Raw genomic sequence first — 23,850 nt, forward strand, 5'->3', positions numbered from 1 at the left:
ATGAACACATATGTGTATCTTGCGCAATCGAGGAAATTGTACAACCAAAAGTATTATTGAGTGAACGGGACCGACTAACTTCGAACGGAATGATCCAGTTTCAGATCCTGCTCGGCTTAAAGCAATTTAATGACATTGTTTTTGGGCTACACATTGGTTATGTAAGACTGCAATTTGAAGTGACCATACATATGCATCTTCATTCATTCAATTTTTCCCATGTGTGGTATTGTGCATGAAAGGTATGTTTAAACATCTAATAGGTGTAGTAAAACAACATTGATAAAGAAAGCGAGTTGCAATTGGCAAACGATTCGTTTTTTTCACATTCACTGCCACATCGTTTGCTTTCCGTCATCGTCAGCGAAGTGCTCATCGGTAGTTATGCAAGTGGTGTAACGTTGAAAATGTTAGGAAAAAAACCAGCACCGATTGAAATGAAATTTATTTTTCAAATATGAATGTGAAGATAGTTGTGAGTCCGTGGTGTTGGCTTGGTGGCCCGCACGCGACTGGCCAAATCAAGTGCTCGGTTTCATGGGCAACGATACGCACCGTGTGTTCATTATATTGGTTGCAACGGTTGTAGAAGGGGTGGGTACAGAATGATTTAATAGTTAACAACAAATAGTCGTAACTCTGTGTACGGTTTCCTTGAATTTGAATATGTGAGCGAAAATGCAACTAAAATTACATTTTTCAGAGTTATGTTTACATAGATTTAGTCTTCTTGTAGAATATTCAATTCTGAGAATAAGTTGAATTTCAAGCGTTTATCTGATTATGTGGAGATTCGTGTATCGTTTAAGAAGGGCTAGGGTCCACTAGAAAATTGATAGTATCTAGTATCTTTCCCCGGACAGGACCAGCCTAGAGGCCATGTGGAATCCGGCGATAATAAACTTATTCCACTGGGTTCCTACATCCATGTCGTAGAAAGTATCGATTGCGTGAATTTCATTTCCCTTGTGTTATCTGATTTTTCAACTATTTTACATCTGGTCACTCTAATTATTTATATCTATTTATTTAGCCCCGGCTTTAACCAAATATATTATATATCAGTATGGATCACTTTAACGAATTCAATACAAATCGAAAAAGACATCACAGTAACACCATCTTGTGACGGAAATGCTAATAGTTTGCGTTTAGCGTGCACCCAGAAGTTAAATGTCAAAAATAATTGAGCGTGATGCCCACATAGAGGTGTGAACATTTTCATATTTAAGTGTGTTTTTTTTCTGACGAAAGTAAATATCGCCTATAAATAATGTAGAATTACGCTCTTTTAGACCTATCGTCTCCACTTTTAAGAGTTATGAAGTAATATTTAACGGGGGGGACGGGTATAGCGTGATAGGTAAGTCGATGCCTTTCACGCAGCCCACTTGGGTTCGATTCCCAACCCCGAACATAGGGTCAGAAGGTTTTTCTGGTCCGAAGAGGTGAATGACCTCAAGGTTAAAACCTCTATAATCGAAACAAAAAAAAGTAATATTTAACTTTGCTTATGAATGTTATGAATAGTGCTGAAAAGACGAAACCTATAGGCTGTGAAGGCAATGTTTGGCAGATCACTTCTGGCATATAGAACAAAAAATAAAATGAAATGAACGGTGTCTTACAAGTTACTTTGATTGCGATATTTTTTCCATTGCGTTCATGACATTGCATTTACATTTGCTGCACATTATCTATTCTCTCAGGGAAAGTTAGAATGTAAAATAAAATTGTCCTTTGTAATAATTTTTTTTTTCCATAAATACGTTTATTTCTTAAGGCAGTTTACATAAGTTTTTCTTCGCCGTAGCATCACTTTTACATAACATTGTTATCCTAATTTAATTCTAACATAGTCACAACGTTTTGAATTTATTAAAACATATTCTCTTATAGCTTAAATATCATCTTAGGTAACTCGTCATAATTATGAAATCTACTCGGAAATATTATTTGAACCAAACGATTAACTTCTATAAATTATAAAATAAGCTGTTATTTTCAGACATTTTGTTGATAATTTCATAAAATGTTTCGAGTTTGTTTGTATCATTACATAATTTTTATTCTAATTTAGCTATTGGTTGAACTCATGGACGCAGCTGGGATCAGAACTAAGTCTTAAAAGGGGCCTTTATTAAATTGAAACTCCAATTTTCTTTATGAAATGATAAATAAGTTTCATGTATGAAAGGTCACGACAAGCAAGAATGTCTCGAACTGGGATATTGGATAGTTTACCTTGGGTACGCAAAGAATTTATTAGTTGAGATCTGACATCACGATACTCCACGCATGTCCAAACGACATGATCAATATCCCGATAACCTTCTCCGCAAGCACAATGATTAGTCTCGGAGAGCCCAATTCGAAGGAGATGTGCATCTAACGTGTAGTGATTGGACATGAGTCTGGACATCACACGAATGAAATCCCTACTCACATCCAGTCCCCTGAACCATGCCTTTGTCGATATTTTCGGAATAATTGAGTGCATCCACCGACCCAGATCATCTCTATCCCAAGATGCTTGCCAGCTGGCAAGTGTTCTTTGGCGAGACGAACTATAGAATTCGTTGAAAGCAATCGGTCGCTCATAAATTTCACCCTCAATAGCACCACGTTTGGCTAAATTATCGGCTCTTTCATTGCCTGGAATGGAGCAATGAGCCGGGACCCAGACTATAGTGATTAGATAATTATTATTCAATATGTCGTTCAGACACTGTTTTATTTTACCCAAGAAAAACGGTTCATTTTTGCCAGCAGCGATTGAGCGAATGGCTTCAATTGCACTCAGACTATCTGTGAAGAGGAAACAATGGTTTGGAGATAATGTGACGATTACACTCAAACTATAATGAACTGCTGCTAGCTCTGCTATATAAACAGATGCAGGTTCTTGAAGCCTAAATGAGGCCGAAACATTATTGTTGAACATACCAAACCCTGTCGCTTCTTCAATTCGCGATCCGTCTGTGTAAAACATTTTCTCAGAGTCAATATGCCTGAACTTACTTAAAAATATTTTTGGGATTTCCGTCGAGCGTAGATGATCCGGGATTCCACGCACTTCACGCTGCATGGATGTATCGAAAAATAAAGTTGAGTCAGGGGCACTTAGGATGCTGACACGGATAGGAACATATCTTGAAGGGTTGATTTCCTGTGACATATGGTTAAAATATACTGTCATAAATTTTGTTTGAGATCGAAGCTCGACTAGTCGTTCGAAATTATTAATTACCATGGGATTCAGCACCTCACATCTTATTAGTAGGCGTGATGAAAGCTCCCAAAATCGATCTTTTAATGGAAGAACTCCCGCCAGAACTTCAAGACTCATTGTATGTGTCGAGTGCATGCAGCCTAAGGCAATTCGCAAACAACGGTACTGAATTCGCTCAAGTTTGATAAAATGAGAGTTTGCAGCGGAACGAAAACAAACGCATCCATATTCCATCACTGAAAGTATCGTTGTTTGATACAATTATATTAGATCTTGCGGATGAGAACCCCACCAAGATCCTGTTATTGTTCGAAGAAAATTTACTCTTTGTTGGCATTTCGTTATCAGATACCTAATGTGTCCTCCCCACGTGCATTTGGAATCGAACCACACCCCAGTTTGTAATAAATTGTCTATGAATTAAAAATGCATATACTAAGCGATCTGCCCCTTGCTGTGAACTGTTTTGCGAATAGTTAGTCTTTTAGTCAAAATTTGGAATTTCGATATTTTTTTTCTAAAAAGTAGTTGAATTTCATTCAACAGACGAACCATTCCAAAATTCGACAAATAGAAAGTTGGTTTAGCACTGAAAAAATGTAAATAAATAGTATGATAAGTGCAATACAGTAAGCAAAAGAACAAGTTATATTTATTACTTTTACTTCAATTGATAGCTCTCGTTGAGGTGAATTACGGGTTATTTATATACTAAATTGTTTTGTTTTGAAACATTTATTTTTTAATAAACAAGGGGTTTGTCCCTCCCGTGGTTGGTGGGCTTGACGGCATTGCAAAAATCATCAGATACATTCAATTACTTTTTCAATTCAATATAGAAATATGTTACAGCTTTAGCATAATTATTGAATTTAATGAATGAAATACGGAACGACTTGAATAAGATGTTGATTGCATTACACTCCAAACATTTTTTGTAGTTTTTGAATGACGATGGACCCGGACTTTCAAAACCTGCTTTCGAAGAAAACGCGTTTGAAGCTTTTGTCTTTAAAATCAATGGAAACAATTAATTACTCCATGGCGCCCGTAGGGTCTAACATTTTCAAAAAATCATATTTTTTATCTTATAATCTATTATAACGAAACATTTCAAGAATGTTTTGTCAAGTTTTGAAGTCAATCGAAGTAAAAATATTGGCCCTGCGCGCCGAGCTCTTGCTTTTTCGTAGAATGAGATAGCCATAGATAAAGGTCCATAACTTCCAGAGTTTCGTTTCAATAGGCTTGAAAATTTCACAGAAAATTCTTCAAATGTTTTAATATAAGAAAATATAAAGAAAATAATTAATGATGTTTCAAAAGTTTTAGACCCTACCCGCCCCTTAAATAAGATGTTGATTGCATTATACTCCAACATCCGGGGTTGGAGATACCAGTATGAAGTGGAAATTAAATTAAATGAACATATTCCTATTGGGTTTTACACGATAACAACACATGAACAATGAATCAAATTCATCTTCGATGTTTATTGTTGGTTTGTGTATCATGGAATACTGTGGAATGAGATAGAAAATTGTGGAATGGAATAAAATAGTTTAGAATACCGGTACTGATAGCTGCGAAACGATGTTCATCCAATTTATTTTGTACCGTATTTGTGTCGGACCTGATGGATGAGAATATATGTAAGTGGAGTATATGTGGAAGAGCATGCAAGAACATTAATAAAGGCCACCGTTTCAAGAAGCTTAAATATTTTCAGTGAATATCTGTCAAAATGGAAAATTAAACCAAATGCAGCAAAAACGCAATTAATTATTTTTCCTCATAAGCTAAGAGCTTCTTTTCTCAAACCAAACAATAATCACATTATCAAATTGAATAGCTTGGTATTGACATGGTCTGTTCAAGCAAAATACTTAGGTTTAAAGTATGACAAAAATCTCACTTTTAAGGATCACATTGAAGGAATCCAGACAAAGTGTAATAAAAATGTTAAATGTTTATATCCTTTTATAAACAGAAATTGTAAGCTCTGTTTAAAGTACAAATTATCAATTTATAAACAAATTTTCCACCAGCCATGCTTTATGCAGTACCAATTTGGTCAAGTTGTTGTTCCACCAGGAAGAAAACGCTTCAAAAGATTCAGAATAAAATTCTGAAAATGATTTTGAAAAGCGTCCTCCCTGGTTGAGTACAAATGAGTTACACAGACTCACAAATATAGAACCATTAGATGTAATGTCACATAATATTATAAGCAAATTCCGACAGAAAACGATGCAATCTTCAGTTGAATCGATTCGCTCTCTGTATTAGTTAGTATATAAGTTCCTTTTTCCCATTACACAATACAAGTAGGTTTACAATTTTCCCTACACAAAAATCACAGAATTGCGAAAGCAAATGACGTCTTAATGGTAATAACCAAATCATGTAGTGGTTGAAAAGTCACCACTTGTGGCTTTAAATTAAATTTAAATTTGAATTTTAATAATTCCAATTTAAATCTTAATAATTCTAATAAAAAATTTATTTAAAAAAATAATAAAGGCCACCGTTTCAGTTGTTAGAATCTATTAGAATAGAAAAAGTGTAAATTTCATATGTGCATATGTAATTTACTAACTGCGTTCTGAACAATGAACATACATTATAAGGACAATTTTATGTAAACTTTTTGAATCAGCACAAAAAAAAGTGACCAAGTGGGCACCATAGCCTAGGAACGTCTGTGTGTTAATTTAAAATAGAAGCTCATAGAAACAAATCTTATCAAGGGTCCAATGTAGAACTGAAGCAAGGGACTACTTACAAACAAAATGTTAATAACAGTGATAACAGATCGGCTGAAAAGTTCGTATTGTTTCTATGAGAGGGCACCACTAGAATTAAATCCATACCATTTTCAGTTAGTACCAACCTTCAAAAGATACGTGTATAAATTTTACAGCTGTCTGATTATTAGTTTGTGAGATATTGCATTTTGAGTGAATCTACTTTTGTTATTGTAAAAAAATGGAAAAAAAGGAATTTCGTGTGTTGATGAAACACTACTTTTTAATGAAAAAAAGTGCCGCCGATACCAAAAAATGGCTTGATGAGTGTTATCCAGACTCTGCACCGGGCGAAGCAACAATTCGTAAGTGGTTTGCAAAATTTCGTACTGGTCATATGAGCACCAAAGACGATGAACGCAGTGGACGTCCAAAAGAGGCTGTTACCGATGAAAACGTGAAAAAAATCCACAAAATGATTTTCAATGACCGTAAAGTGAAGTTGATCGAGATAGAATATTTGGATATGAGAAATCTTTGTGCAAAATGGGTGTCGCGTGAGCTGACAATCGATCAAAAACAACAACGAATTGATGATTCTGAGCAGTGTTTGGAGCTGTTATATCGAAATAAAACCGATTTTTTTCGTCGATATATAACAATGGACGAAACATGGCTCCATCACTTCACTTCGGAGTCCAATCGACAGTCAGCTGACTGGACTGCACGCGATGAACCGAACCCAAAGCGTGGAAAGACTCAACAATCGGCCGGTAAGGTTATGGCGTCTGTATTTTGGGATTCGCATGGTATAATTTTCATCGACTACCTTGAAAAGGGAAAAACCATCACCAGTGACTATTATATAGCGTTATTAGAGCGTTTGAAGGACGAAATTTAAAAAAACGGCCTCATTTGAAGAAGAAAAAAAATTTGTTTCATCAAGACAATGCACCGTGTCACAAGTCGATGAAACCATGCTGAAATTGAACGAATTGCTCCCTCATCCACCGTATTCTCCAGATTTGGCCCCAGTGACTTTTTCCTGTTCTCAGACCTCAAGAGAATGCTCGCTGGTGAAAAAAATTAGAAGCAATGAAGAGGTAATCGCTGAAACTGAGGCCTATTTTGAGGCAAAGGACAAATCGTACTACAAAAATGGTATCGAAAAGTTGGAAGATCGCTATAATCGCTGTATCGCCTCTGATGGCAATTATGTTGAATAATAAAAACGAATTTTGGCAAAAAAATGTGTGTTTCTATTAAACGATACAAACTTTTCAGCCGAACTGTTAAGATTCGTTTCTTTCTATACATGAAACATACATCATTTCATAAAGACAATTGGAGTTTCAATTTATTAATTGACCCTTTTAAGACTTAGTTCTGATTCCAATTGCGTCCATTAGTTCAACCAATAGCTAAATTTGAATGAAAATGATGTAATGATACAAACAAACTCGAAATAGTTTATGAAATTATCAACAAAATGTATAAAAATAACAGCTTATTTCATAATGTATAGCAGTCAATCGTTTGTTTCAAATATAATTCTTGAGTAGATATAATAATAACTGACGAAATACCTAATATGATAACCTAATATCGGCAACCGGCTGCCCAGATCAACCAATAAAACCAATTAACCAGTTTTCGTGGTAAATAGTAATAATGTAATGTTGGGACATGGTTCGATATAATGTATAGAATACTTAATACAAGCTCTTTATCTATTAAATAGAGTTTCCGGATGATTTAAATATTTCACTATAATGAATCAACTGTTTTGTCTAAAAGGATCGCGCGCGAATGTTACCACAACTGAAATTTATACTAAAGCGGCCCATAGACGTTCAGTTTTCCGGACAGTTTTTCGTGTGACTGAACGATTAACTAAAGTTTTGACAGAAGCTCTTGAGCTCAGTTTCATCCGATTAACTGATAGTTCTTCAGTTAATCGTTCAGTCCGTCAGTTTTCTTTTAATCAGAATAATATGCCTCGATGGAAAAAAGTGATGAAACTGACATGATGACAAAACTGACCTGACGCCACACATTCTCAGTTCAGATAATCGTTTAGTTATTTATTCCGTCCAAGTTTCATTTGAACTGTCCGGAAAACTCAACATGTATGGGCAACAAATTCAAGGATGATTTGCCAGTTCCAAGTCTGATCATCTAGAAATTCTCTGTTCAATCTCTGCCAATCCCGATCCGTATCGAGGTAGCAACCAGGGGTGGTCACTCAAGCTCCTCTTTGCCAAACCACCTCAAGCTCAAGCTCCTCTTTGTCAAAACCACCTAATTACAAAAGTTACTTTGATATTTTATTTTATTCAATAATGTAATATAATTTTAGGCACACTGCTCTAAGATGCCAAGGGTATTTTCTAATCCTAATTAACGACTAACTTAAAACTAGAATAGTATCATTAGACTATGTCATCTCGGGTTCTCGTAAATCCAGCTTTCAGTTGGCGATCAGCAGTGGTCGATGAATTGAGTATTGCACGAGTCTTCCAGATGGCGTTGGTAAATGAGTTACTTTGATATGGTTTTAGTTTTTTAAAATTTTACAATCACTAATAGATTGCTCTGAAAGTTGAACCTCGATGTAATGATTGTCGGAACCAGAGCTTAAAATTGTCACCCATTCTCAATGGAAAAATCCCATCCAATAGCTTCATATTCGTTTTTTACTGATTCATTCGTATAGTATAATTGCCAACATCACTCTTTCCTCTATGACCAACTCTAAAACCAACGTCTGCAGGGTGAATCAGTAGAATTGAAATTCTCATTTAGATTGATGTATTGAAAATATGTGACGTTTGGCTATAAAGAGTGTATAAAGTATGATAAATCGAAGAACCTCTTTGGAAACCAAAACTACTACATATTCGAGCTCCAACAGATAAAAATCATTGTGAATCGTTTTCTGACACTATCGATTCTCAAAGCTTCGGTTCAATATCGACACTGCATTGTATGCGATTTTCACTGAAAACCGAAAATGACTAAAAGGGCCAATGAAAGAAAGAACACAATTTTGAAACTATTTTACCGCTTATGTCGGTGAATGGACATGGATTTTGTTCTGAGTTTGCAAGCGGAGCTGAGAGTGACATTTATTTTTTGTCATTTTCGTCTATTTTGAGTCAATGAAAGTCATATTCCAAGTATTGTTCATCCCTAGTCACTACAATTTCCCATCTTTCTGGAAATTCACGGAATTCGACTGGTTTGGCCGTAATCCACGAATCGATCCAGTTTCCTACTTCATCATAATTTGAGAGACAAGCCAAGCTGCATCGACCGTAACAAATAGTAATCGGAAGGAGCAATGTTTGTACTATACGCAAGGTAGGGTAGGATGGGGGCTTTCTGGTCTTGCAAATCGAAACTGTCACTTTCAAACCGTACAACCGCACAATATACTTCCGGCGATTTCGGTGGCTGTATTCTTCATATTGAAATAACGAAGAAGAACAAAGCAACAAAGTTTCAACAGACTTCGCAGTCGATTCTTAGCGTACAGAATCATTGCATGCCTAGTACTACGATCCTATTGACACTAATGGCGTTTTCGTTTTTAATTTGCACTACACCGGTGCAGTGCTACACTGAGGCATGAATAAACGAACAAAAATGACGAAAACATAAACAGTAACCATTGACTACAATAAACGATTCCATTGCACAGAGCTACACCAAACTTTTGATGAGTGCTACACCAGTGGTATCGGTGCAGAAAAAGTGTAGCACTGGTGTGGTGCAATTGGTAAAAACGAACGGTTTCAGTGCAGCTTTCGCTACACCAGTGTAGTGCAATTTAAAAACGAAAACGACATAAGAATCCTTCCAGGTCGGGACTCGAACATACGACAACTGGCTTGTCAGACCAGTGCCCTATGTATTGAACCGTCAACCCGGGACGGAAGGGAAACAGAGCTCCCCACAAAATAGCATTGTTGTTTACGTTTCAGCTAAATGACACATACTGATTCTAAAATTGTACGGCATTAACTTTCCAACTCATACTTAAACACTGGAGTAAAAATCGAGTTGCGCCATCTGTTAGAATGAGGCACAACCTTTTTATACACATATCAATAAACTGTACATCATGCCCAAAACATTAGGTGTTGTAATGAGAAACGCTTTAAAAAGAACCGATCTCTGTATCCAGGAAAAGGATGAACATTTGTCAGATTTTAGAATCCATTTATAATTTCCCTAAAACATAGATCTTACTTGACCCACAATGTAGTAAGCATTTTATGGCATATTTCAAGTAATTCAATGGAATAACAAAAAATCAGATAAAAAAATGAATTTTCTACGGAAATAATCTTCGTAGTTCGTTAAAAAAATGAAGTAGAGGGACGGGTATAGTGAGATGGGTAAGTCGATGTCTCTTTACGCAGCCCATCCTGGGTTCGAGTCCCAACCCCGAACAGAATTTAAGTTACAGTACAATAAACAGATTGATGAATACTGTTTGTTTATTTTTTTTTACTTTTATATCAACAAATCTAAACAAAGGATGTTTTTATAGAGCTCAGTACAGCTACAATGCATTATCTATTCCAACCATCTACAAATATTGTCTTACAAACAACGAAGCCAAAATTCACAATTAATAAAATTTTGGCAAAGTTTAACACATTTCATCCATCGAAAGTCGTTTTTTAGTGATAGTATAAATTTCAAACAAAACTTAGCATAGCTATGCTGCCGGTGCTAAAATACTAAACCAAAAACTGGTTACTTAAAGGAAGAAAGAGACAGAGTGAAATAGAGTGCGTATCCAACATCAACCCCTGTTAGCTGCTCTATCGTACGACAAAAGGTTGACCTACTTATGGGTCTGGTGACCGCGTTTGAACGTTGTCTGTCTGAAGCTCACAAAGCTTATACAAAGCACACAACGCATGCCCAGGCCACATCGGCCAAAAGCAAACCGAAGTTGAGTCACTCGAGCCGTAGCTGACCGTGCTGACCGGCTGGTTTAGACATTCAATATTGTTAGTATTTTAAGTATGTGTTCCACTTTTTCCATTTGTATTTGTGAATTTGCTGCCATCAAATTGTAGAAAATTTCTAACCTTGCAAAAAATTAAAAAAAAACGGGTTTCAATGTTACTTGTACAAAAATAAGACCAGACCGAATGCGCTACCCATGACGGTACTTGAGGTGCCCAACAGCCCGTTACAATCACGTTGAAGTGAAGAAGAGGAAAATCGCTATTAGTATGTAACACTCGAAAGTCGTACTCGAAGGTCAGTTGACGAAACAAAATCAGAGCTTTATGAAACAGAAATGAATAGAAAAGCAAAGTGGTTGACGATCATGGTATTGCCTTGAGGCCTTGGCCGTGGGGAGAGGAAACTGAGATAGAGGCACAGTCCCACAAAATGATCAAACCGTAGAGGTGTGGGTTTTGAAAAACTGGGTCACTATACTTTTATCATTGATATGATAAACAGTGCAATTGTTCCCATAAATGAAAGACATGGTTGGAAAGCATTACGAAATCGTTTTCAAATAAAAAACTAATGGATACTGTGTTAAGCTTTCAAATCTTTGTTGACATTTAGAACATCATTATTGTTCTATGATCCTTCCTAGATATTTCATGATTTGTGTTATTTTTATTATAGTCAAGTAATAAGTTCTTTTAACTATTTCGTGTGTAGTGTTCTTTGGAAGTATGCACAATGACCTAAGAATGTTGTAGGAAACCCGACCATTGAATCTTTCCAGTCCCAATAAAACAAGGTATAGGGTACTGTAAGGCACATACATTCTGTGTCTTGATACGTGCTTCTCACGCTCCTGCAGCTGATATTTCGAGTTTTAAGAATATGTTCTATATCATATTTTTGAGATTATGAAAAGGTTCATTTGAGGCTTTGAAGATGTGAAAAGAACTATTTATTATATCAATTGATAATATTGTCAATATTATTTTCAACGACCGCAAAAATAACAATAAACAGAATTTTGAAAAAAATGTAACGCTCTCTCTCTCGAAGTCTGGAAACTGCAGTCAGGTGAGAAAAGAAACACGCAGTCCTACGTCAAAACGAACTTTTGGTCGAAGCTGCGGAGATCCCAAATCATATATACTACTCGATTAAGCAAGACGAGTCTGAAACATGTTGTGATGTCTTTCTGATATATTTAATGTTTTCATTGGTATTACTAAGGGATTCTTCAAAAAACTTTTTTTTGAATATTGAATAAGGATAAAATAATTGTTTGGGTAGACATTAGCAACAACCTTCTCAATGGGCCGTATGAATAAAACGTAGCATGCTTGAATTTTGGTAGTAAATGCTACATGTGGATCACGTTCCTGTCAAAAGCAGAGACTTTACTACACAACAACGTTCGAACATGTAGTATTTACTACAATTTTTCGGTAGGTAGCTCCAGAGGTTGCTACTCGTGTGTTTGCTGATGAAGTGAAGTAGAGAAATTAAAACCAAACCAAATGTGTTTTACTCTGTGGACTATGTTTTTGAGAAGATACTACACGGAACCACCCGCGATCCCATTTCAACCAGAATATTAGTTGATTTTCTGAATTCGATTGGTTAAAATTTGGTACAACTAATCGAATGTTGTTTTAACTAAACTATCATTTTTGTTTTTCGATTAGCAGAAACGATGGTTGAAACAACTAATTTAACTGTTTGAAAAAAAATGCTGTAAATTAGTGAGGACACATACCTTTCAATTTCAACAAATATTTTAGTTGAAATAACTGGTGTTGTTATTGAAACAAAATTCTGTTAGTTGAAAAATAAATCGATTTTATTTGTTTTAGACATGAAAAAAATGAGTTTTGAAAGATGATGCCTTCAAACGGTTGAACTTAAGTTATGCACTTATAATTTTAGTCAATTTATATGAGCTTGGGTGCATCAACCGCTGGAAATTGGAATTTTGCGACGCAATTCAAACGCGCCATTCAATCGCAGCGCGTTCTGTGTGTTTGAAACCCTTCGCTCCTGTTACCTTTATAAATTAAATTCATGTCAAAAAGCGTTTTGTTGCTAATGCATGAACATCATCATCGGTATCAAAAACCTGTAAGTAAAACAGTCTGCTGGAAGTAAATCAATGATCGAATTTTAAGCAAAAAATTTTTGCGCTTACCTGAAAGATTACGAGATGATCATTCATTAACATTTTCTAATTTGTCACCAAATCTTTTTCATCTTAAACAAGGTTAACTTTATCACAACACCGCTGTTAGATAAACACTTGTTATCATAAATTTCTCAAATCGAATAAACACAATTTCACCAAACGCTTTAACCATCGATGTTGTTTTCATTGACATTTTGAAGCGACGCGAACAGATTTCAACTAAAAAAGTTGTTGATTTTGCATTGCGATTATTGTTTTGCTTTCAACTGTCTCCGGCATTTGACAGCATTCAAAACAACATATTTTTCAACTACTTGAATATATGCAAATCAAAAACCATATTGGTTGAATCAAAAAGAAATTAGTTAAATCAACTATCGCAAAAATCAAAAACTGCGATATCGCAATTTTATGATCACAGGGTTCTCCGTGTACAAACAACAGACTTTACTACATTTTATTCATACGGCCCAATGTTGAACAGTTTTGACCCAAGTTAATATGAATTCTTCGTTTTTTTCGCTTTTCGCTCTAAATGACAGTTTAACATATTAAACACATCTCACTCTGTTGTCGGAACCGGAACCGGAAGTAAGATTTAAAAAAGGTCAAAACAGTCTGTTTTTATAGACGTTGACCCTTTCATTTGAGTCTAAGCTTGTGAAATCAACTCAGCTGTTTCTGAGAAAATGAAGAGTTCCTTTTTTGATTTTCGACCACAATTTCCGGTACTTCCGGAACCGTTATAGCTAAAATCGATTTGTTTGGCCAGCAAATAGCATAACCTATAAATTGAATTCCGGAATTCCGAAACCGAAAGTCGTATCCGGATAAAATTCAATAGGGTTATTTGGTGTTGTAAGACCTTTCATTAGAACCTAAGCTTGTGAATATTGGAAGAGAGGTTTCTGAGCAAATCGAGTGCATTTTTTTTAGTTCTTTATGCACATTTTACTCCGTAACCGGAAGTCGGATTCAGATAAAATGCAATAGTAACTTATGCGACTGTAAGACCTTCAATTTGAATCTAAGTTGAAGAAAATCGGTTGAGTGGTCTTTGAGCAAATCGAGTGCACTTTTTTTAATTTTTTTGCTCGTTACTCCCGAATCGGAAATTCGATCCGAGTAAAAGAAAGGCCAATATGCCAAGACTTTGCTAGGTTATGTAGTATTTGCTATTGATTGTTTTTCCTTTCTCAAGATAGTCGACGACGTTTATACCATGTGCATCCCACAATACTGCAGTCATAACCTTCCTAGCTGACTGTTGTGCCTTTGGAAGCTTCAGACGTGGTTCACCTGCTGAAATCCACCCAGATGATGATCGTTTTGATTCCGGAGCGAAATGATGGATCCACATTTCATCATTTGTCACATATTGACGCAAAAAGTATGATTTAATTCTTGTACACATGGCCAAATGCTGCTCTAAATCATCAACATGTTGTTGGTTTTGATCGACTGTGAGTAAACGCGGCACCCACTTTGAAAAGAGCTTTCTTATGTACAGCTAGAAATATTTTGTGAATTTACATCATTTTTATGCACATATTAAAATTTCTTCACAGTTCTTTATTTTTCAATATACGGTACTAACCGTTAATTCAAAAATACAGTCTTTTTCGTTGAAATATCAATGCATCCCAATTTAGTTTTATTTTGATAATGGTTTTCAACTTCAACTAATGTCTATTTGATATTACTTTTGATTTACATGTCGTTAAAATTCCATTATTTTTTCTGTGTGGTCTAATACTCATGCATAATTGTAAACACACTGTCTTCTGATATCTTTACCTATCAGCTATCTCACTAATTTCAATTTACGATTAGATCAGTGGCGTCTTGTCCTCATGTGCACCTCGTTCACTGCACAACCGGTCAAATTGAAGGAATTAACTGTGCATCCCCATCCGCATACAATTCTTTTTTTTATATATTCTCTATTTATTCGATGAAAGCATGTCCGTTGGTACCGAATTTGAACAAATGCGCGGTTTTGTCCACAGGACAATATGCACAAATTCTCCCAAAAGTGCTTGCGCTTGCTGGTCAACAACCGCCAAACGATCTTTTCATATCGCATTGTCGTTCTGAACTCAAGTACTTTGCTTGTGCACCGAAATTGCGTGTATTTCTCCATATACATCAAACTTAAAATTTCAAGTATCTCTTGTTGCTGTGTTAGTGTGTTTTCTGTGCACATGAGATACTGCACAGATTCCAAAAGAAAAGGAATCACTCAGTTCAGCTCTGAAGTTTGTTGTTCTCTCCGGCACGTTTGGCTCTGTGAGAACTTGTATGCACGCCTTCAGGAGAGGCTTCAGTGGCATATACTTATGATAGTTTAAAACGAATTGCAGTCTTTGTTGCAACGTCGGCTTTATTGATGAAGTTATTGACAGATTTTCTCGACGAGAGTACCGAATTCTTCTATTGTATCGACGATACAAAATAAGTTTAATAAAAAAATCCCATCCAAAAAATATATTGTTATTTTGTTGTATTGAAAAACAAAAGCGTGAATATCCATTCCACAATCCTCAGTTTTCACTTACAATGATCTGTCATATCTAATATTATACCAAAATCAGTGCACAACCCGTAAATTTCGTCAAGAGACGCCACAGGATGAGATATAACCAGTTTATGTTTTCTAATGTATCCACCTCAACTGGGCGATCAAAACTTTCACTATCATCGGTGTATGTACGACCACGTTTAAATTCTGTAAATCAATAAAAAAATGGTTCTTTTTGATGGAACAGAGTCCGGATAAAGTACACTTTTGTGAATTACCAAATATATTATATATCAATATTAATCACTCTAAGGAATGCAATACAAATCGAAAACGACATCACAGTGGCACCATCTAGTAATGGAAACGGCTAATAATTCAATATTGGTTAATAGTTTGCGTTTAGCATGCACCAGAATCTGAAATGTTAAAACTAATTGAGCAGTATGAATTTGTCTATATTTTAAGTTTTGTATATTTCTGATAAAATAAAATATCGCCAATATAAACAATACGACAATCAAAACAACAAACCGTTCAAAGTTCTGTGTAAAATTAGAATTGAACTTATTGTCTTCACATTCAAACAATATGGGGTTCAACTTTGTTGAAATTAAAGCGACCTGATATTGTTTATTTATACCACTCGAATCGGATATCGTCATCATCGAAAACAATATACAAAATCTAAATACAAGTGCATTGATCAAGAAATTATAATACTTAATTGAAAAATCTTGGCGAAATTCTGGAATTAGCATTAATACGAACTCGTTTAGTTCCACTTTTTCCATTTATAGTTTCACATAGATGAAAAATAAATTTCACATACATTTATATCATTAGGGATTTTTATATAACAATGTATTCTCTCCGGATTTAGTAAAAGCTTGCAAAATAATTGCATCATGTTAGTCAAATCGTATTTACAGCTTATTTTCTTGTACACTGCATATGGAGAAATGTTTTTTTGTATTTGGGATTGTTTGATGAACATAAGGCATCATCACGCTACTAGGTGAGTTGAGAATAGAAATGGTTCATATACTTTTTTTAAGTAATAAATGCAATTTTTGTTTCTACTTTGATTTCCAAACATTCATTTTTCTTACTTTAACCAGAAAAACTAAGTCCGGTCATTTGACCGTATAGGGTAGAAATAGGTATATAAGAAACATTGGAATGTTGAATGTTAAAGCAATTTAAAGTTATTCGTTTGAATCTCTGTAACTGAAGTCGGTTTGAATAGCAGAGTTCGATGAACCTGGAATTTCTGCAGGTAAATCGTAATCATTGTTTCAAAATGTCGGTAACTTGCTAAATTCGCAGTTCTATAATACTAATCGAGGATCAAATTTAGTCAATTTTGTTGGTATATGAAGACCCAGTAAGGGATAAACAGGTGGTGCCGAGTACTTGATTTATTGGTGTTAGAAACATTTCAGAAGTGCTTCTATGTAACGTTTATTTTTCATTGGCAATGATTTTACCTCGTTGTGAGGATCCCTTCACCAAAATAAATTAAACATTTGAGGGTTTGAAAAAGTGTTCGAACGACTGCGCAATAATATGAATAAATAAGCAGAAAATGTATGTATTTTATTAAAAAAAAGTGAAATCAATAATGCTAGAATGTAACGTATAATATATGATTTGAAAAACTATACTATACTTCTGCTAGGTACTAATATTAGATCTGAAAGTATAATAGAAATCTGCTAGACTTCATAACTGTTGATTAAACTAATGAATATCATTTTACCTTAAAATCACTGTGATAAATACCGTAGAAGGATAAAAAAAAGGATTTCGTCTATGTAGTTTGTTCTAGTTTCGTCAACAGACGCCATATTGCGTTTGCATGCGAGTTCCATCAGCTACTGTGGTTGTGTTAAATGCACAGGTAACTTTGTACATGCATTTTGGGAGCATTTACGAATCTATTCTCCACCAGACGGTGCTTCTGGTGTCACGGGTTGCTCAACTACAGTACTATTACACTGGGGAATCTAGGTTTATTTTAATTGAGGTGACACATAAAAAATATGTGACAACAGTAATGATTCTGACATACAATCCATTTCATATTCAATCATGATCCGATAGTTGTTGAAACATCACGTAAACTCCGATGACAAAGCCATCTACATGGTTTTTTTTACATAAGATTAGCGTGTGTATTTTTTTGAGTGTACTCTTTATAAATTTTATTTTTTTGGAATTCCTAGGATAATTGGGTTTGCCATTGCGATTGCTCCTCGTAGGCGTCATACATCCTTTACCTATCCTAAATGCAAAACTAGTTTGAACTATTGAAAACAACTTGAACTCTTATTATTTACTATAATAATGAAATGCAAAAAAAATAAATAACTTCCAAGTTAGCAACACCCGCCGCGACACAAAACGATCAGAGAGTTGTAAAAATAATTTTCCGTTGTGTGAGGTCTACCCAATACAAATATGAACCATGAAACGGGATGTACCGATTTATATTTTGTCAGGTTCAGAACGCTGGCCAAAGCAATAAAAAAGAGCAATCAAAATATACGGTCATTGTTCTTCGTATTGAATAATTTTAGGCATGTTTTCAGTTAAGTTCGGTTCAGTTTTACATATAATAACAAATGAGCGGTAACTTTAATATCTTAAAACTATCTGTTTTCTTTCTGTTGAGTTGACACTAAATTTTGTCATTGAATTTAGTTGGAAATAAGGTTGTAGTAGTATTATTCTAACCAGCAAAAAAAAAACACTGTTAAGACCATGACGGGAAATTAGAACTGCATTGAGTGAGGCATTGTATTAACAGTGCAACCCGTCAGCATGTTGTGATGTTACTGAACATTCCGTTTTTTTTTTTTTCATTTCAACTGATCACTGATTAGGGTTCGAATCGGTTTCAGTATAGAAGCAAGGTAACTGTTTGTGATATGCACTGAAGTGTAAAATGCGAAGGGTTCCGCTCAATATGTGGAGGCATGTTCTGCGTGCTTACAAAAATCACTGCTGACTACTAAATAATCGCGTGTTGCTAGTTGTTCTACTCCTACTACCACTACCAACAAAACAAACGGTGTACCAATGTCGTTCATATTTACTACATTCAGTTCTATCATTTTCTGTTATGGCACCATTCTCGCAACGTCATCGATCATATGAGGTGACCTTCTTCTTCTTTTTCGTATCATCGCACCAGGTTTTTGTGAGCGTTCAAATAACCTCAGCATACTATTGATGAATGCTACCGATTGTGATTTACAGCAATTGTTATGTTATGATTCCGACTGTGTGAATCCAATCACGCAAATAACTACATCAAATACTGCCTACTGACTTGTCCCAAATTTATTTTTTTTTTGTGTTTCAGGAGTAGGCAAATCACACACAGATGCGGCATCGGTTCGCACGCCATATCCAATTCCTGCCGCATGTGGGCTGTATTACTTCGAAGTGAAGATAATCTCCAAGGGACGGGATGGTTACATGGGTATCGGATTGACTGCACATCCCCACTTTAAGATGAATCGGTTACCGGGATGGGATAAGCAATCGTACGGATATCACGGAGACGACGGAAACTCATTCTGCTCGTCTGGCAATGGGCAACCATACGGACCCACCTTTACCACCGCTGATATTATTGGTTGTGGTGTAAATTTAGTCGATAATAACTGTTTCTACACTAAAAACGGCCACCATTTAGGAATAGCTTTTAGAGACTTGCCGGTAAGAAAACACTTCTGCAGCAAATCATTACTTTCAAATCACTAATTGCATTATCTGTATTTCATTTTAGCCACGATTATATCCCACAGTGGGACTACAAACACCCGGTGAAATAGTAGACGCCAATTTTGGCCAGGAGCCATTCAAGTTTGACATCGAAGATATGCTGAAGGAACTGCGAGCGGCGACCAAAGCGACCATCTACAATTTCCCCCTGCCAGACGATCAGGGCGACTGGACTCTGATCTTGCACAAAATGGTCTCCTCGTATTTAGTTCATCACGGTTACAGTTCGACGGCGGACACCTTTGTTCGGACTACCGGACAGTCGCTGCAGGAGGACATGGTGTCGATAAAGAATCGACAAAGTAAGAGTTTTACCTGGTCATCTAAAGATTTGGGTAGTTCAATTGATCTGGAAATTCACCAACAATTTAACGTGTCCATAAAGTATAATAGTGAATAGGGAAGATGGGGGCGTTAACGCACACTTTTTAGAAAATTTAGTTTTCCTTAAAATAGTAACGATTCTCGAATAACAACGATGTCACTCGTTAGTGTTTTTCCTAAGGAACAACATCTCTATTAATTTTCATATTCCAACTAAATGTTTGAAGTAGTATCGAATTAACCGTTCGGAAAACCCCGGGAAAATACGCCTGTTTTTATTCAAGTCTAATAGTTTGGTTATTATTATTTGAACAAGATTGTTTATGTACGGATAATATTCAAAAAATCCAAAAAATAATGTTATTAAATAAATTTACCCACATTTTTCTGAGTTAAACACTTTTTATTAAAAATAAAACAAAATGTTCGGATGTTTCACCAGTCAATGCGCTTTTTCAACAAGGCGTAGATTTCATTGAATTGAGAAGTCATTTGGCACTTCTTCAAAAATTCATCTTTTCTGTTAGTTTTTCTTTCACTTGGCTTCTCCAATATATATTTCCGCTCAGTCATTGCAAAAACTGAACATTTGGCACTTCTTGCCAAAATGAACACGAAGTATTAATTAAATCTTCTTAGTCGAATATTTTCTTTGAATTCAAGGAAAGTGACAAAGAATGTTTGAACACAGCAATAATTTTGATAGGATTAGGTTCGTGGCTTCCAGACCACCCTGTACGTTGATTTGAAACTATCATCTATAATCTTCAGGCAGTAACCTTAGGTGGGCGTATTTGCCTCGACATGTGAATATTTCTTTAACAATTAAGAAAAAAATGCTTCCTTATTGATCGTTGGATAATTAATTGCTATAAAAATATTCCTCCATTTTGAAATACATTGTAATGTTTCATGTTTGCCATTTTGAAATACATTGTATATTTCAAACAATTCATTTAATACGCAGATAAATACTGGTTGTTTAAAAAAACAAAACGATAAGTTGCCTATGAAGCCACTGATAATATCATTTAGGGGTTAACCTTATTTTGTGCTAGGGCACATAACAAATTTCAATCTTTACGGTTCGTCTTAGACTCGTCAGTGCAGAGCAGTTCAAATTGAACTGCTTACTGCGAACTTAAACAGTTCAATTTGAACCGCTAAGCAGACGTGAAGTTATTGCTATTTGCATCACACTTGTAATAAGCACCGAACTGCTAAGTCTTTCCTGACGTGCCGAACGAAAACAAGTTTCGACTAATACTGACCGAAACAGGCTTGGTCATTTAGGGGTTAGCCAAATTTTGTGCTAGGGCACATAACCTTTTTTTATTATGTTTACGTTTCGTCTTTGACTCATCAGTGCAGAGCAGTTCAAATTGAACTGCTTAGTGCTAAACTCGGCAGTTCAATTTGAACCGCTAAGCAGACGTAAAGTTTCGTAAAGAGTGCATTGTCTTTTCTGACGTGCCGAACGAAAACGTGTTTTCGACTAACCCCTAAATGACCAAACCTGCATCGGCCAGAAATACTTACAGCATCTTCAATGCGTGGAAGTACTCTGCCATTGAACTATCCTAGATGTGCAGAGAAACCACTCGGAAACATGGCAACGGTCAATCAAATTCTGTTTTATTCTACCAGTTACAAGATGTTATATGAATGGCTGAATGCAAAAATCGGACAAGTGAATCTTAGTCAGGAAACCCCGTATATTTGTCATTATGTTCATAGGAAACATCTTTTTGAAAGATTTTGAATTGATTGGTAGACTTGTGTTCACTAAGTCTATTATCTGCGCTTTAAACGGCTTCTCGCAGATTTAGATGTTATATCGAATCAATCTCACTACCTAAATGGTGATCATATAGCTTGGTGCAATCTACCAATTAAACGAGAATACATATAACCTATAGTATCGGTGCCATTTTTTCCTGCATTGCCTGTGACAGGATTCTTTGTATATTCCTAACAATTGGCAATAATAAAATTGTCTCCATGTTATAGTATATCTCACACAAAAAAGGATCGTTTTCAAAATACATTATTGAGTAATATATGAAAAAAAAAACGATAAAGTTTATGATAGAAAGTATTGGTTTCGAAAATATATAGTTTTTTGTATTTCGAACGAATACCATGTCAGTATTATATTAGCGCAAAGTATAGATACATCGTTTATCGAATACCTACGCTTGTAGATCGTTTTTCCAATTATATCTACATATTGTTTCAGAAATAATCAAACTAGTGCTATCGGGGCGCATGGGACAAGCAATCGAGCAAACGGTACGCCTATATCCTGGCTTACTAGAGTCCAATCAAAACTTGCTATTTATGCTGAAATGCAGGCAGTTCATCGAAATGGTGAATGGATCTGATTTCGACCTGGTTAGTATTGAAGTAATTAGTTTTTACTTTGAAAACTTTGTTTAACTGCCTGTCCTTCTATCGTAGGGAGGTTCAACTCACACGAGTCCAGTGCAAACGTCGGTGATACAATCGACAAAAAGTTTTCAAAATGGAAACTCAATTCTCCCGGATAATACAGACAATCAGGGTTTTAGTAAAAACAATGTCCTTAGGTAAATGCATAATACAATTCATTCCAATTTTTCCTCAGTTTAAACTGTTTTACTTTTGCAGTAATAATGGCACGTGTATTGAAGACGACTACTCCAACGACGTGGAGATGGAGAATGGCCATACGAATAATGTTAACTCGAACGGCTACAAGAATGGAACCTCCAACAACACCTTGAACGATTCGCTCGAGGAAGACGACGAGGACGACGACGACGACGACGAAGCCCGGGATGAAGATATGGGTATCAGCTAAAATATCTACTTTTTTTCTCACGATCGTCAATGTCTATTACTCTTCAGATGTTGATTCATCACTATCGCCAAACTGCAAGTCCGCTGCCAGCGCTGGATCCGCCCGATCCGGTGTCGAACGAATGTTGGCATTCGGAAGAGAACTATTCCAAATGAGCCAACGGTTGGAGAAGGAACAAGGAGTGAATGAAACCAATCAGAAAATGTTAGAGGTAAAGCGATATTCTAACATTTTCTTGCTTTTAGAACGGCATCCAATCGATACTAAAAAATCGAAATACACTATCTGATAACTAGGGGAGTTTGCAGTTCCAATCTCCCTACCAAAAAAAGCTTCAAACTTATTCACCCAAACACTCCATGCATTCTCGATTCACAGAAAAAATCTGTATATCCCTTCTATCTATAGTTTCTCTGGCACGTCGTTGCATTCCTATCTTCCAAAACAGTTTCTAATAGCGATTCCAACATCTTGATGTGATGAAAATTGCAAATCGAAGGAATATGCCTTATCGTTTAACAATCGTGTTTTTTATAATTTGTATGAAGAAAAATCTGCCAATTCTCCTAGTAGTTTGATGATACTTTTCGTATTATCTTTAATGTGGGAAATTGAGGCAAACTCAAATTTAGAACTTTTGGCCACTATTTCCGGAATTGGAGCCCTGAACGGGTGTAGCAGAAGTAAATTTCTATTGCAAACACCTAACAAGATTTATAAGTTGGAAAATATGTGTTTTCTATGTGTTTGTTACCGTATTCTACCGAAACCGGAAGTCGGATACAATTCAACATACATTCATGGACAGCAAAACCTTTTGGTAAAATCTAAATGTAATGGAAATCGGGTCAGCCATCTCTAAGAAATCAAAATGAGTACCATTTAGGTGATTTTGATTACTATATATGGATTCTATAACATTTCCCCGAAAACTATTCTCCAGAACATCAGTGGCGTCTCGTGATACAATTTTCGGGTTGTACATTGCACATATGGTATGAAATCAAATGTAACAGTCCTCTTTAAATGAAAATTGAAGACTGATTGGAAGTTTGAGGATAATTGCCAGTCTGTTATCGATTTCGGAAATCTGTGAAAATCTGTGTCATTTATAAACTCAGTGCAGGATATTGAGAATCTGTGAAACACACATCTGTGAACCTGGCATCTCTGATCATAAGCATAAGCCACTGAAGCTTCTCCTGAAGGTGTGCATACAATTTCTCA

At 35.7% G+C, this 23,850-nt stretch overlaps 1 protein-coding gene across 1 annotated transcript in view; it reads left to right on the forward strand.

Annotated features, from left to right (window-relative positions):
* Positions 1 to 23,850, forward strand: part of LOC131434063 (ran-binding protein 9) — a 55,977-nt gene that overhangs the window by 21,224 nt on the left and 10,903 nt on the right. The window contains exons 2-7 of the mRNA XM_058600713.1: positions 19,033 to 19,391; positions 19,462 to 19,759; positions 22,021 to 22,175; positions 22,242 to 22,369; positions 22,431 to 22,612; positions 22,671 to 22,834. Coding sequence (XP_058456696.1) covers positions 19,033 to 19,391; positions 19,462 to 19,759; positions 22,021 to 22,175; positions 22,242 to 22,369; positions 22,431 to 22,612; positions 22,671 to 22,834 — 1,286 coding nt within the window. The remainder of the gene's footprint in view (positions 1 to 19,032; positions 19,392 to 19,461; positions 19,760 to 22,020; positions 22,176 to 22,241; positions 22,370 to 22,430; positions 22,613 to 22,670; positions 22,835 to 23,850) is intronic.

Source organism: Malaya genurostris, chromosome 3 (assembly GCF_030247185.1).
Source record: "Malaya genurostris strain Urasoe2022 chromosome 3, Malgen_1.1, whole genome shotgun sequence".
NCBI lineage: Eukaryota > Metazoa > Arthropoda > Insecta > Diptera > Culicidae > Malaya > Malaya genurostris.